The sequence below is a fragment of the Tachyglossus aculeatus genome, chromosome 19 (assembly GCF_015852505.1).
Source record: "Tachyglossus aculeatus isolate mTacAcu1 chromosome 19, mTacAcu1.pri, whole genome shotgun sequence".
In the NCBI taxonomy this organism is placed as follows: Eukaryota; Metazoa; Chordata; class Mammalia; order Monotremata; family Tachyglossidae; genus Tachyglossus; species Tachyglossus aculeatus.
Genome location: NC_052084.1, coordinates 26,031,192 through 26,048,128, shown reverse-complemented (window position 1 = coordinate 26,048,128; position 16,937 = coordinate 26,031,192). Strand labels below are relative to the sequence as shown.

General features: G+C 42.9%; 1 protein-coding gene across 7 annotated transcripts in view; it reads right to left on the bottom strand.

Moving 5' to 3' along the window:
• MYO6 (myosin VI) overlaps positions 1–16,937 on the bottom strand; it is a 172,731-nt gene that overhangs the window by 83,736 nt on the left and 72,058 nt on the right. For all 7 annotated transcript variants that reach the window (XM_038760724.1, XM_038760726.1, XM_038760728.1 and 4 more), the window contains exons 2-6: positions 16,035–16,190; positions 12,240–12,309; positions 7,088–7,161; positions 3,616–3,745; positions 1,996–2,101 (exon numbers count right to left, since the gene is read on the bottom strand). In XM_038760724.1, coding sequence (XP_038616652.1) covers positions 1,996–2,101; positions 3,616–3,745; positions 7,088–7,161; positions 12,240–12,309; positions 16,035–16,151 — 497 coding nt within the window. In that variant the 5' untranslated portion in view covers positions 16,152–16,190. The remainder of the gene's footprint in view (positions 1–1,995; positions 2,102–3,615; positions 3,746–7,087; positions 7,162–12,239; positions 12,310–16,034; positions 16,191–16,937) is intronic.

The window sequence follows — 16,937 nt, the reverse complement described above, 5'->3', positions numbered from 1 at the left end:
TCTGATCTTTTTCTGTCTTGAAAAGGAGAGCTATATTTCCTACCTCCCCTTTATATCAAACTGTAGAATATCACAGAATCGGTGGTATTGACTGAGGGCTTACTGTGTGCAGAGCAGTGTACTAAGTGTTTTGGAGAGTACAATACAACAGAGTTAGTAGACACATCCCCTGCCCACGAAGAACTCACAGTATAGAATATAACAATAATAACAATGATGGCATTTGTTAAGCTCTATGTGCAAAGCACTGTTCTAAGTGCTGGGGGGGATACAAGGTGATCAGGATGTCCCACGTAGGGCTCACAGTCTTAATCCCCATTTTACAGAGGAGGTAACTGAGGCTCAGAGAAGTTAAGTGACTTGCCCAAGGCCACACAGCAGACGTGGTGGGGCCGGGAATCGAACCCACGAGCTCTGACTCCAAAGCCCGTGCTCTTTCCACTGAGCCACGCTGCTTCTCTACTATGAATAAGATTTATCCGTATCAAAGCGAATTAAAGCAAATAAAGTCACTACCTCCTGCTTCCTGAATGCTGTTTCCCTGTCTTATATAGGATTCTCTGCTAGATGACCTTGATTTTCTGCATCTTTTAAGGCATTTCCTGAGTGTCATGTATTACTGTTAGAAAACTCTTTAATGCTCATTGAGTAGCAATACAACCAGTGCTAAACAAACCACCAAATTATGGCCCCTACATGGATTTTCAATGGAAATAAATTAAAATTATAATTTGGGGGTGTTACTGATTAGAGAGGTTTCAGAACCCTCCTGTGTCGGGCAGACTTTCAGAAACGTTGGGTCACAGGCAGAAATGTGGATTTCTAGGGGACCCTCAAGTTCTCCCAGAGATAAAATTACTGAACTTCCAAGGACTCCAAGGATCCATTTTCTCCAAGCTTTGTAGATTTTCCCCCTACAGTGCATGTGAAATTAAGTTTGGGGTGATCTGTGTCACAGAAACCCGGGTCCCTTGGAGGTCCAATGCTGACTGCCATTAGAGGGGTTCTAGTAGGAGGGGATTCAATACTTTAAAGCTAAAGGGAAGGAGTGTCTGTTTGATAAGGAGATGGATGGATAACCACTGGAAGTTCTTGAGGTGGGTGAGGAGGAAGGAACGGTCAGCTCACCACAGGGGTGCTTTAAGGAAAGGGAAGAGCGATAACGAGTTCCCGGGCGGCTGGATTTCATATTCCTGATCTATCAGCCCTAAAGATGAGCTCTGGGCTCACCTACCATCACAGCCTAGTCACTTACGAACTAGAAAGTCTCAGAACTTCCTGCCACTGCACGTCTGCGGCCTGCTCTCTTTCAGTCAGTCAGTCAGTCAATCATATTTATTGAGGATTTATTGTGTACTAAGTGCTTGAGAGAGTAAAATATGACAACAGAACAGACACGTTCCCTGCCCACAATGAGCTTACAGCCTAGAGCGGGAGACAGACGTTGCTATCAATCAATAATTGACAGATAAGGACATAAGTGCTGTGGGGCCGGGACGGGGGGGATGAATTAAGGGGGCAGGCCAGGGTGATGCAGGACGGAGCTGAAGAAAAGGAAAAGATGGTTTAGTCAGGGAGACAGTCCCCACTCCCATGCTAGAGGCTTGAGAAATGGCAAGGGGAAGGAGCCACTGATCTCCGGACAATCGGAAGCAGAGAGCTGAATTTGTCGGCCGTCAGGTTGTCTCATTGTTGTCCAGAGACAGCAGGAAGCTGTGTCGTCAGGAAGCTGAATCTGGCCCTTTATTGAACCCAGCTGCAGCTCCTTAGCAATGGTCAAGGGTCATTATGCCAACTGTGGTTATGAATTAGGGCCAGGTCAGTAGGAAAGATCACTGACGCCCAGGTGGCTTGCAGCTGATATTTTCAGAACCCAGCCAGAAATATGGAGCTAACGACCTTCGATAAGTCCGGCCAAATTTTCACAATGACAGTCATATGCAACAATGCTAATGGTCTCTCGGTTCAAAACCATCCGAGAAAATGAACACTCACCTCAAAACGAATTTTGTGTTCTCTGTTTTGCCGGCCCCCGATTCCCCGGATACGATAATGGACTGACTCATCTTTAGGACCTTCATGTCACGAAATGCTTTATCAGCTAAGATGAAATAAGGGGGGAGGGGAAATAATTAGCGTGAAACATATACAAACCCGAGACCTACAAAACTGTCCTTCTCTATAACCTTTATCTTAACTAAAATCAGAATGATTATTCAATCAATCAATCATATTTATTGAGTGCTTACTATGTGCAGAGCACTGTATTAAGCGCTTGGGAAGTACAAATTGGCAACATATAGAGACAGTCCCTACCCAACATTGGGCTCACAGTCTAATTCCTAGAGAATTCATAAGTACAGTGCTATGCGCACAGAAAGCGCTCAATAAATATGACAATGAATAAATGTATATCTAATTGCTTAATCTAACTGAAGCTAATATGCAATATGAGAGTCATTTGTCAGAATTAAATTCTTCTGCGCACTTAGGAGCAATGCTATTTATTAAGCAGCTATTCTGTGCAACGCACTGTCCTAAGCACTGGGAAAGAAGTAATGGGTAAACGCTAGATAGGGTGGCTGTCCTCTACCAGCTCAAAATCTATGTACACAAACGGAGAAGAGGGCCTGATGACATTTTAGGAGAGATGAAACAATAAAAACGCTAAACCAAAAGTGAAGACAAGGAAAATACAAAAAAATGAAACCTATACTATTGCTAGAGGAGCAGAAAGTTGGGCTCCTCGGGGATCAGAGTGCAAAAATGACAGCTGTTTATGTGTGTATTTATAGAAGTGCACAGGTATGCCTCTGTGCGTGTGTGTGTGTTTAATATGTGTAAATTAGCTCGTCCCTCTAGACTGTAGGCTCACTGTGGGTAGGGAATGTGTCTATTATATTGTTGCGTAGTACTAACCCAAGCACTTAGTACAGTGCTCTGCACATAGTAAGCGCTCAATAAATACCACTGATCGATTATGTTCATATAATAATAATAATGATGGTATTTGTTAAGCGCTTACTATGTGCCAAGCACTGTTCTAAGCACTGGGGGGGGATACAAGGTCATCAGGTTGCCCCACATGGGGCTCACAGTCTTAATCCCCATTTTAAAGATGAGGTAACTGAGGCACAGAGGAGTTAAGTGACTTGCCTAAAGTCACACAGTTGACAAGTGGCGGAGCCCAGATCAGAACCCACGACCTCTGATTGCCAAGCCCGGGCTCTTTCCAGTAGGCCACGCTGCTTCTCCATATCCATATTTGTTTATCCATAATTTATGTTGATGTCTGTCCATCATGCTGTTTGTTGTACTCTCCCAAGGACTTAGAACAGTACTCTGCACAAAGTAAGCGCTCAATAAATAAAATTAATGCGTTGATTAAAAGGTTGGTGGCCCAATGTTAGAGACCCCCTGTTAATCTTGCTATTGTGGGGGCTTCTGGCTCTCTATTACATGAATCATTCCTTCATTCATTCAATCGTATTTATTGAGCGCTTACTGTGTGCAGAACACTGTACTAAGCGCTTGGGAAGTACAAGTTGGCAACATCACTTTGGCTCTCTCGCAGCAAGAAAACCCGTTATTCCGAGCTAAAGATGAATTACATACCAATTGCAAAGACATGAGGAGGCAGTGTCCCGAGGGATTTTCCTTGGTACTTCCTAATGGTTTCTGAAGAATATATTTTAGGAATGTCGAAGTATGGGTTCACAGCAATCAAGATGTTTGCTACATAGGTCTGTAAATTGGAAACACAGACACACACATTCGTCAGTTCGGTAGGTTCCAATCTGAATTAAGGCGCTAGAATCTCTTTTTAAGGAAATAAAATAACCGTGGGGAAAAGAAAATCAAATATTGCAAGATACGTCCGAAGTGGCATACAAAATAAATATGGATAAGAGGAAAAGGAGAATGGAAAGATGGATATATATATATATATACACATATATATATAAAGTATGCATGTCTATACGTACTGAAATGCTACAGGGGGCTTTGTGTTTAAAAATGTGGAGTTGACACAAAATTGATAATTGGGGAGGAAGCAATCAATCAAGGAAGACTTCCTGGAGGAAGTGGGATTTCAGAAGGGATTTGAAAATGGAGAGAGCTGTGGGCTGGCAGATTGAAAAGGGAAGGAAGCAGAAAAAACGTGTGAGCTGGGGTGAAATGGGACAAGAAAGTGGATGAGTAGGAAGGAGAGCGCTGATTGAGTGCCTTCGATGTCAGGAGTTTCTGCTTAATGCAAAGAGGAAATGGATCGAAGCTGGAGGCGCCTGAGGAGCTGAATGATGGGTGAGGAAAAATGTTTCCAGAAAATGAGGCAGGGGGAAGAGGAAAGGGAAGAGGATGAAGGCAGGAAAGGTAAAAGGGAACAAATATGGGATATGACAGCCCCATGGACCAGGGTCGTAAACATCGGAATGGACAGAAAAGGACATGGTTAGAAGATGTTGGGGTGGAAAATCAGATAAGATTTAGTGCCAGACTGAATGTGAAAGGCGAGAGCAAGGAGTCAAGGAAAACATCAAGGGAAGCAGTGTGGTCTAGTGGAAAGAGCACGGGCCTGGGAATCAGAGGGCCTGGGTTCTAATCTCCGCTCCACCAACTTACTGCTGTGTGACTTTGGGTGAGACACTTCACTTCTCTGGGCCTCAGGTCCCCCCAATCTGTAAAATGGGGATTCAATACTTATTCTCCTTCCTTCTTAGAATGTGAACTCCACGGGCGACCTGATTAACTTGTATCAACCCCAGCGCTTAGTACAGTGCTTGGCATATCATTATTATTATTATTAACTATTATTACTATCATTATCAAAGTCAGAGGCAGCACGGATTGAGCACGGATCTGAGAGTCAGAAAACCAGAGTTGGTGTCCCAGCTCTATAACTGGTCTACTCTATATCCACGGGCAAGTGACTTAACCTATTTGGGTTCTCAGTTTCTCCATTTTATAAAGCAGATCAGAAACAGCCCCTGGCCCTCATGGGGCTCACAGTCTAAGTGGAGGAAGAAAAAGGATCTAATCCTCTCCTTACAGCTGAGCAAACTGGGGTACGGAAAAATTAACTTGCCTGAAATCACCCCGAGAGACTTGGGCGAGATGTTTGAGGGACACCCACGGTTATCAGGTGAGAGGCAGAAGAAAAGTCAGAAAAAGAGACTAAGGAGAGGTCAAAGAGCTAAGAGGAGAGCCAGGATGGAATCATCAGTAAAACTGAGGTTAGACAGGATTCCTAGCTGAAGGGAGTAATCCACAGGTCAAAGGTAAGCGAGAGGTCGCAGAGGACTGGGATAAAGCAGAGACCATTATTCCGTTTTCTATTTCCACTATTCTGCTTTAGGTTATCTCAAAAACCAGCCACAACTACTTAATCCGGCAAATAACTTGGTGACGGCAAAGCTAATAGATGTCATGAAACAGAAGGACGTTCTGCTGTTCCCAATAGACCTAAATATTTTGAGATTATATTTTACTACATCTGGTCTTATAATCATTAGCGTTTAATCGACGAGTATTTTAAACCTGTTGTCTTTCTATTTTGAAAAGTTAAAACAATGCGTAAAGGTATGAGAAAATTTAAAAGATGAAGGGGTGGGCTTGGCAAGACTTCTGTGAGTTCTGTTTCACAGCTGTCATTGCTAGGACAGATGACAAAGGCTAAGTGTAATTTAGTCAGAATTAATTAAGGACAATTAAGCAATGTGAGAGCAATTTAAAAGATTAAGATGGTCATCTGAGACAGGAGGTGTCAAAGAAGCCAGGTGTTTTCTTCTTTCAAAAATAATGAAGAAAGGGAGCCTCATCTTTGGAAAGACGAGAACTCTACCAGCAGAGCAATTTACCGCAAGCAAGACACTTTAACAGCCTAGAATATAAGCCTCTTTGTTATCCCGTTCTAAATCGTGTCTGCTGTCTGACCTTGGGCAAGACACTTCACTCCTCTGTGCCTCAGTTTCCTCATCTGTAAAATGGGGAGCAATACTAATAATGATGGTATTTGGTAAGCGGGTACTATGTGCCAAGCACTGTTCTAAGTACTGGGGCCAATACAAGGTAATCAGGTTGTCCCACGTGGGGCTCACAGTCTCAATCCCCCTTTTACAGATGAGGTAACTGAGGCCCAGAGAAGTGAAGCGACTTGCCCAAGGTCACGCAGCAGACAAGTGGCAGAACCGGGATTAGAACCCACGACCTCGGACTCCCAAGCCCGGGCTCTTGCTGCTCCTCTGGGAGCTCCCCGTGAGAAAAGGATTGTGTCAAAGCAGATTTGCTTGTATCCACCCCAGGCCTGGCAGTAGAGTGCCTGGCACATAGTAAGCGCTTAACAAATACCACAATTATTATTAAATCTTAATTCAAGCATACCAGGGACAACCTGGCTAAACTATTTGATTCATTCAATCGTATTTATTGAGCACTTACTGTGCGCAGAGCACTGTACTAAGCACTTGGGAAGTACAAGTTGGCAACAGATAGAGACGGTCCCTACCCAACAACGGGCTCCCGGTCTAGAAGACCTGATGTTAACCATAACACCCTCTAGACTGTAAACTCGTTGTGGGCAGGGAACCGGTCTACCAACTCTGTTTTACTGTACTCTCCCAAGCGCTTAGTACAATGCTCTGCGTATCTTCAGGTTGCTGTGCGGTTGCTGTCTTTACAGAAATCGGGAATTTGGGGATAGGGCACGGGCCTGGGAGCTAGAGGACCTGGGCTCTATTCCCAACATCATAACTGTTCCGCTTTGTGACCCTGCATAAGTCACTTCCCTTCTCCGTGGCTCAGTTACTTCATCTGTAAAACGGGAATTCAGACTGTGAGCCCCAAGTGGGACAGGGATAATGTCCAGCCTTATTATCCCTGTATCAACCCCGGCACATAGTAAGGGTTTATCAAATACTTTAAAAAAAGGATGGGCAACTTTAAAGCACATCTGCCTAGTCAAATCGCACAGGCAACCAAATCATTTCCAAAATTTCTTAAGCAAAATTCCAGATGTCCCACTTTAGTTTAATAGTGGAACGCAAGAGTTCAGCAGGTACAATTGTATCTGCAAACATCCATTACTTACATAAATTCGGTCTTTACCATATCGCACTTTGATATTGTGGAGGAGGGTGGCTTCATTTAAGTACATCAGTGAACCTATGAAAGGAAAAGAAGGTTTTACATGACTTTGGCAAAAGAGAAACACAAAATAGATTCATGGCATTTACTCGTCCCCCTCTCCATCCCCCCCATCTTACCTCCTTCCCTTCCCCACAGCCCCTGTATATATGTATATATGTTTGTACATATTTATTACTCTATTTATTTATTTTACTTGTACATATCTATTCTATTTATTTTATTTTGTTAGTATGTTTGGTTTTGTTCTCTGTCTCCCCCTTTTAGACTGTGAGCCCACTGTTGGGTAGGGACTGTCTCTATATGTTGCCAACTTGTAGTTCCCAAGCACTTAGTACAGTGCTCTGCACACAGTAAGCGCTCAATAAATATGATTGATAATGATGATGATGAGAACTTGATGTGTGCAAAGCACGGTAAGCTCCCTGTGGGTAGGAAACGTCTACCTACCAACTCTACTGTATTGCACTTTTCCAAGCACTTGGTACAATCCTCGGCACAAAGTAAGCTCTCAATAAATACCACTGATTGATACAATAGAGTAGGTGGCCAATATTATTTTACTTTGAATCTCTAGGAAAACAGCAACTGATAAAGAACTTACGTACCCAAACACCAAGTATTTATTTAAGCAACCTGCCATGCAACACACAAAACAATCATTGGCATGTGCTGGAAAAGCAGGTCTGAGGACTTGTTTCCCATTGGAGTCGGTGTTTTCATATCCAAATGTTGATCGCTTCAAAACGTGGGCAGGGAATGTGTCTACCAACTCTGTTACACTGTGCTCTCTCGGGAGCTTAGTACACTGTTAAGCGCTCAAAAAATACCGCTGGTTTGATGGCGATTAAAGGAAGAACAATACTTCTTTGGGGGACATTTTCCTCCAATAAAGTCAGGGATTTGGGACTCCGTCCTACTGACTGAACAGTGGGGCGTGGAGAGGCGGGAGGGAGAATCTGGTGATTTTGTCGATCGCTGAGCTTTTTGCCAACAAATTGCTGACGAAATGTCTTTCTGATAATTGCCTGTGACTTGTTTGAGGATGACTATGATATTTGTGAAGTGCTTTCTATGTGTTTTTTGGGGGGGATTAATCTACGGAGTTCTGAGTCAGCTGAGGATTACTTTTTGCCTAGGAGTGCCAACGCTTGCAGGACTCGATTTTAAACCAGATGACTGAACTACCGTAAAAAAAAAAAAAACTTCAGAGGAATTGCAAGTTAACTTTGGCTAGCTTAATAGCCTTTTTCTAAACTTTCTTTAAAGCTGTTAGGCATAGTTTCTGTTGATGATTAGTCAACAGATCAGAAATTAGTCTAGCTCAGAATAGATCAGATGGTGGGGGGGGAATACTCCCTTTTTCTAATGCCTGGAATTATTTTCCGTAAGATCGAATTGTTATTTATGTATGGACGTACAGTTCAATGTTGCTTAAATTAGTTTGAATTGATTAAACCCTGTAAACCTTAGTTGAACTCTGCCTTCCTAATCAATCATATTTTTTCAGCGCTTACTGTGTCCACAGCACTTTACTAAGCGCTTGAGAGACTATACTACAACAGAGTTGGTAGACACATTTCCTGCCCACAAGGAGCTTACAGTCTAGAGGGAATCAGGGATGAAATAAGAACATTTAAATTATTTGACCTACATTACTTCAATGGTTCTTTTTTGTTTTGGGGGAGGCATTTAATAGTACTTATTAAGCGCTTACTATGTGTCAGACACTGCACTGAGAACTGAGGCAGATTCAAGGTAATCAGGTCGGACACAGTCCATGTCCCATGTGGGGCTCACTGTCTTCTTCCCCATTTTACAGATGAGGGAACTGAGGCCCAGAGAAGTGAAGTGACTTGCCCAAGGTCACTCATCCGACAAGTGATGGAGCAGAATTCAAACCCAGGTCCTCTGACTCCCAGGGCCCTGCTCATTCCGCTAAGGAACGTTAAACGTGAGCAGCAAATGCGAGCAGGGAATTAGTATGACGTAGTGAGTACAGCACGGGTCTGGGAGACGGAAGGTCATGGGTTCTAATCTCGGCTCTGCCACTCGTTTGCTGCGTGACCCTGGGCAAGTCACTTCACTTCTCTGGGCCTCAACTCCCTCATTTGTTAGACGGAGATTGAGACTACGAACTCACGTGGGACAGGGACCGTGTCCAGCCCGATTTGCTTGAATAGTACAGTGCCTGGCACTTAGTAAGCGCTTACCAAATGCCATTACTATTATTATTTTATTACGTTACATTATTTCTTCAGCCAAGAGCTAAGGAATACAAAAAAGGGGTTGATATGTGCCTCAAAGGGAGTAAGTCAGTTCTAGTACATATTCAGGATGGCCAATCAGTTGATTAGATGAATCAATTAGATGAAAACTCACTTCTGGATAAAAGAAATCCAGCAGAGCTGCCACAATTCATTCAAACGTATTTATTGAGCGCTTACTGTGTGCAGAGCACTGTACTAAGCGCTTGGAAAGTACAATTCAGCAACAAGTAGAGACAATCCCCGCCCACAATGGGCTCACAGTGTAGACTAACACACCAGCACAATCTGAAGTGGTAACGTGGTATCTAACAATCAATCGATTGTATTTATTATTGTATTGGACTCTCCCAGGCGTTTAGTACAGTGGTCTGCACAAAGTAAGCGCTCAATAAATACCACTGACTGATTGATGGACTGACTGAAAGGATTGAACTTGTATTTGCAACTGTCACCCCTCTCAGCCCCACAGCACTTATGTACCTATCCATAATTTACTTATTTATATTAATGTCTTTATACCCCTCTAGACTTGTAAAGCAGCCTGCCAACTCCATTATATTGTACTCTCCCAAGCGCTTAGTACAGTGCTCTGCACACAGTAAATGCTCAATAAATACGATTGAGTGACTGATCACCGTATTTCTGTCATTTTCCAGTATGTAGCACTTTCACAGATGAATTTGCCATCCTTACGCCAAAGTGATTTGGGGGAAATTTAGGGGAGAAACATTTTCTGACATAAAATTGTATTTGACACACATTGTAGAGGAGAAAAAAACAAAAGAAAGGTCTTCTTTTCAAACCTAGCAAAAAAACTTGGCCAATTATCGGCATTTCAAATTAGCTCTGACCTCGGTTTTATACTCTGGTATACAGTCTGAAATACGATGCTAAATTACAGAAATTTTTCATTGAAAAGCAGGTCATTTTCCAAAATAGAGTATGGAAATTTTATGTGTCCAAAGAGGAAATTCTCTAAGTGTTCTGAAATTAGCTATTATGTAACAAAGCTGGTTAATGTGTGCTTTTTCATAAGTAACCAAGTCTTTTTCATTACTTCAATGTCAACTTTTTAGAGAATCTATGCCAGGATGATAAGAGAAAATTATCTAGGGAAAATTACTTCAGCTTCAACTTTTTCAAGAATGTATACCAGGACGAAGATCTCCATCTCATTTAACACAGGAGAACATCAACATAATCCTATAGGAAGGCAACAGAACAGTACAATCACTAGTATTGTAGAAACACGGCTTAGTAGGCCTGTGTAGTCAGGGAACCTGGGTTCTAATTCTGGCTCAACCCGCTGTGTGACCCTGGGCAAGTCACTTAACTTCTCTGGTTCTCCTTTCCAAAACTGCGCAATGGGGATTTGATACCTGTTTTCCACCCTACTTAGACTGTGGGTCCCATGTGGGACCTAATTATCTTACTACTCCCGCACTTAGGAGAACGCTTGCCACAAACGAAGCACCTAACAAACACCACCATTATTTTAAAAAAGTCTTCTCATACCTGGCAGAAACACCAGTGGAAAAGTTAGAACAACATCTGCCTTCTACCTGTAATTTATTTCGTGCCTCTCTTCTCCCATGAGACCGATAACTCCTCAAGGGCAGGGATAATTTATACTTAATCTACTGTACTCTCCCAAGAACTTAGGATAGTGCACTGTACTATTTATCGACTGATTAATAGGGAAAAAAAATCCCTCATACTTAGCAAAAGCAACTGTGGGAAAGAGACAAATAAAAAACCTCTTTTAAAGTGACTTAAACACCGAGAAGGCAGGATGGCCTAATGGAAAGTCCGCAGGACTGAGAGTCAGAAAACCTGGGTTTTAATCCTGGCTTCACCAGATGCCTGTTATGTGACTTTGGGCAAATCCCTTAATTTCTCCGGGCCTCAGTTTCCTCATCTGTAAAACAAAGATAAAATATCTGTGTTCTCTTCCTCTTAAACTGAGAGCCCTAGTGAGGGGAATGAAAGTATCTACCATCATCATCATCAATCGTATTTACTGAGCGCTTACTATGTGCAGAGCACTGTACTAAGTGCTTGGGAAGTACAAATTGGCAACATATAGAGACAGTCCCTACCCAACAGTGGGCTCACAGTCTAAAAGGGGGAGACAGAGAACAAAACCAAACATACTAACAAAATAAAATAAATAGAATAGATATGTACAAGTAAAATAAATTAATAGAGTAATAAATATGTACAAACATATATACATATATACAGGTGCTCTGTTGCATTGTATTCTCCCAAGCACTTAGTACAGTCCTCTGCCCACAATAAGCATTCAATAAATACCACTGACTGATCGATGGACTATACCCAGTTAAATTATTCCCAGGGCTTAGCATAGTGCTTGGTACATAGCATGTGCTTAATAAATACTATAATCACTATTATTACTATTATTTCTTCTAAATGCCGGCAGATTTCAGTTCCTTTTTTCTCTTATGGTATTTGTTAGGCGCTTAATATGTTTCAGGCACTGTACTATGCACTGAGATAGAAACAAGCTAATTGGCTCGACACAGTCCATGTCCCACTTGGGGCTCACAGTCTTAATTCCCACATTATGGAGGAAGGAACTGAGGCCCAGAGAAGTGAAGTGGCTTGCCCAAGGTACACAGACAAATGGCAGAGTCAGAATTAGAACCCAGGTCCTTCTGACTCTCAAGCCCATGCTGCTCCGCTTCAGAATTTTTAAGCCCAAAACACATCTGTGGGAACTTTGAATGAAGCTTTGATTCTTTTCTGTCCAGAAGAACAGCTGTACTTCTAGAAGTTTCCATATTAACACGTGTCACTTACAGTTATCTTCCACATCCTTCCCACTGTCTTCTTCCGCAGGAAACACTTGGTTTATGAGAGCTAGAAAAGTCTGTCAATTGAAAATACAGGCATTGTTTAGATGTAAACTACAGGAGTCAAAATTCAAAGCATGGAAAGCATTGTGCACAGCATTGTATAAGCGCTTTGGAGAGTACAATATAATAACAAGCGGTCATATTGCCTGCTCACAACAAGCTCAAGGTCTAGAGCGGGAGACGGGCATTAATATAAATAAATAACAGATATAAATTACAAAATAAATTGAGCCAAAGATTCTATTTACACGCTGAATATACAACAAGGCACCCATATAGTAACACAATATTTTAATATTTCAAACACAAGAATTCTCAATTTAACCAGCTGATGTCAAAGCAAGGATTTCACTAATTTCACTGTACTATTACAGTGAAACCTAACCCCTTCGGCTTAAAGTTTCCATTGGTGAAAAAGCTGTTAGGGGGTTGTCAGAAATAAGTGTGGGTGTGGAGTTGTGCGTGTGTATGAATGATAGTGACCACCTCAAAGACTGAATTTTGACTGACTTCACATTAAAAGATGAAAATCAGTAAACAAACATCCTAGGTTCTAACAAACCCTGCCTTAATATTGAATTCAATTGCTCTAGAAGGTTGTAGGAGAGCATGCTACACGTTGTGAAATACTACTCTCACTTCTACCATAACACGGGTTTTTGCTAAGCATTTTGGCCAGGGAATTAGTCAATCGTATTTACTGAGCGCTCACTGTGTACAGAGCACTGTACTAAGCGTATGGGAGAGTACAATATAACAATACAACAGACACATTCCCAGCCCACAACGAGTTTACAGTCTAGAGGCAGGGTTACCCTGTCTGGGCTTTGTCAGCTGCGTTGTAAAGAGAAATTACTTTGTGCTTCTGCAAGGGTCATCAAAATGGGTATTAAAGACAGTTTTCTTGAATGTGACTATTTGCAAGAACATAACCCTAGCAATACAGGAGAAGGGGGTGTACTTGAGAAGAGAAAACATGCAAACACAGAAACGTTAAAAAAAAAAAAAAACTACTTTCGTTTTCTGAGAGGAGGGTTTACATATTCTCTTGTTATCCAGACATTTAAATGAGTGGATTCAGGACGAACAGGCTATTGGAGCCATAAAGCTCATCAGTTTCATGAATAAAAAGAGTCCTTCTTGTACCTTTCAAATACTACAGTTGCCTTCTGGTATTAAAGATAATATCTTGGGGTGGAGAACATTTGCTCTCATGTAACACTTGGCTCTATCTCTGGAGAGCAACCAGAGCCTATCTAGACCAATCTTCTTAATAGTAGCGGCAAATTGAATTTTTCCAAAAACCTAACCCCTTCGGCTTAAAGTTTCCATTGGTGAAAAAGCTGTTAGGGGGTTGTCAGAAATAAGTGTGGGTGTGGAGTTGTGCGTGTGTATGAATGATAGTGACCACCTCAAAGACTGAATTTTGATTGCCTTATTTCCCCAATCAAAATATGTACTTTAATTGTATGTTTTGGGCGGGGAGGGAACCAAGCAATACTATGAAATTCTCCACTTTCTCTTTTCCTGACACTTTGCAACTTTTAAAGTGTCATTGACTTCCAACATCTGAAGTGAATTTACATTCCTAGGTTGTTTATAGTAGCAGGACACTTATTGCATAGAAATATCCTCAGAGACCTACTCCTTGTTTGTGTCTCATCTCCAGGAGGAGAGAAGTCACATGACAAAATAAGTATGTTTCGCTAGACTATTAAAATGCTTGCTACTTTGTATTTGGGAGGTATTCTGTTTCACAAACATTTCTTCTTATTGAAATGTGTCGATCTGTTGAGGGCTTTCAGAAAACTGAAATAATTTATAATTGTAATTTGCTTCATTGTCTTCAGTGGATTCAGGGCACCCTAATGTTTTCTCCTTTAGCTTCCTAATATCTAGTCGGAATTCGTGTGGGTTGTATATGTGTGTTGTGGGGGGGGAGGGAATGGATGCAGTGTGGCCTGGGAGTCCGAAAGACCTGGATTGTAATCTCAGCCCTGCTACTTATCTGCTGTATGACCTTGGGCAAGTCACTTCACTTCTCGGGGCCTCAGTTATCTCACCTGTAAAATGGGGATTAAGACTGTGAGTCCCGTGTAGGGCAGATACCGTGACCAATCCAACTTGCTTGTCACCACCCTAGCATTTAGTACGGTTTGGGGCATATAGCACTTCACAAATATCACAATTATTATTATTGTCTGCCTGTGTGACCTTGGGCAAGCCATTTAACGTCTCTGTGCCTCAGTTTCCTCAACTGTAAAATGAAATTCAATCCCCGTTCTCCCTCCTACTTAGATGGTGAGCCCCAGGTGGGACAGGGACTGAAACCTATCTAATTAACTTATAATTACCCCAGTGCTTAGAATAGTGCTTAACACATAGTGTGCATTTAACAAATACTATATGCCTTTCCCAAAATGGCAATAGGAAAACTGACAAAAATCTAGAATTGTAATATGCTCCCTTGTCTAATCCAATCTCCTTCAGGTGCCCAAATATATATATATACTGGGGGGGGGGGGGTGTTTTAGACAAATGTGGAGAGAGAGAATGTGTGTGTGGCTGAAAAGACTGATATCTGAAGGACCCCCTTTCCTGCATTGTTTATAAAAAAGAATTGGTGTTATTGTTTCCAAACAAGAACTCTGTACTAACGCTCTATCCCACACAGGACATGCCTCTGTTTTCAAGACCTCTTGGTAAGACCATCTTCGCAAAGACTTCGCTTGGAGAGCGTCCCCAACCCAACTGCCACCCACCCAATGGGTTTTCCCAGCGTGGCCGAGTGGCTAGAGCCCCGGCCTGGGACTCAGAAGGACCTGCGTTCTAATCCCAGCCCCGCTGTGTGACCTTGGGTAAGTCACCTCACTTCTCTGGGCCTCAGTTCCCTCATACATAAAATGGGGATTGAGTCTGTGAGCTTTATGTGGGGCAGGGACTGTGTCCAATCCAATTATCTATCTTTTCTCTTCCCCAGCACTTAGTGCAGTGCCTGGCACATAGAAAGCACTGAACAAATATTATTATTAGTACTATTATTAATCTCCCCACGGTCCACCTGCTATTATGGGTAGTTAGAGACCAGGCTGTAATGTCTTTAAGTTGTTTACTCTGCTGTCCACATTTGCATGAGCCCCCTTTCAATTCTCCAGGCAGCAGCTGTTTGGAGATCCAGCTGTCCCCAGTTCCCACACGCCCCGTCCAGTGGGGCTAAGTGGCTCTGTTAGATGCTCCAAGGAGGAGACTGTGCCGCACATATATAATTCCCTTGCACTTTTATTCTTTAGTGACGAGAAACGAAAAACAGGCGGCTATAAATTCAGTCCCCTCTAAAACGTGAGACCGTTGCGACCAGGGAACGTGCCTACCAACCCTGTTATTGCGTGGACCAGGGGATACAGCCTGGTCATACGGATCTGGGTTTTAATCCCGCTCGGCCACTTGTCAGCAGGGTGACCTTGGGCAAACCGCTTCACTTCTCTGGGCCTCAGTTACCTCAGCTGGAAAATGGGGATTAGGAGCCCCATTTGGGAAAAGGACTCTGTCCAATCTGATTAGCCTGTATCCACCCCAGCGCTTAGAACACTGTTTGACACATAGTAACAAACCCATCATCCTATTATTATTATTACTCTCCCAAGCGCTTAGTACAGTGTTCTGCACACAGTCAGCACTCAATAAACACAACCGATTGAATTCCACCAGCCACATCTTCTGTTCCTGTTGAGGACCTCACCTTGCCCTTTTGGTTGAGCGATTCGATCGTTAAGTTGTCTGGACCGATATCCACGATGTTTCCCATCTGAAATCCATCGGTTGGATGCGGAGCCCAGACGGGCTTCCCGTCCTCCATCTTGGAAAGGGGATGTCTGCTTTCGCCCGTTATTCACACCTGCCAAAACAAACCAAAGCAACATCATTCATCACCTTATGGCTACCCTGAAGCTTCTTTTTTTAAAAATCAATCAATCAATCGTATTTATTGAGCACTTACTGTGTGCAGAGCACTGTACTAAGCGCTTGGGAAGTACAAGTTGGCAACTTATAGTAGTAGTAGTACATAATAGTACTTGTTAAGTGCTTACTATGGGTTCTAAGCACTGGGATAGATAGAAGGTAATCCGGTTGGACACAGCCCCTGTCCCACATGGGGCTCACAGTCTTAATCCCCATTTTACAAAGGAGGTACCTGAGGCCCAGAGGAGCAGGGGACTTGCCCAAGGTCACACAGCAGACGAGCGGCAGAGCCGGGATTAGAAACCGGGTCCTTCTGACTCCCAAGCCCGGGCTCTAGCCACTAGGCCACACTGCAAATATCTAGGTCCTCCCCCCATCTCCTTTCAACCTGGGCCAATTTCTCATGCTTTACCACCACGATTCCCAAGCTGCCTCCAGGAGGAAAAGATTTACCAAGCGCTATGGAGAAGACCAAGTCCACTCCGGATAACCAGACTTTCCACCTCTGTCTCCCAGACAGCCGGATGGGCCAGCGAGGTCTCCATCTCCCAGGAACCTGATGGGCCAGTGGTGACCCTCAATCAATCAATCGTATTTATTGAGCGCTTACTGTGTGCAGAGCACTGTACTAAGCGCTTGATACCCTCATCTCCCCAATAGCCTGATGGACCCCTCTGTCCCT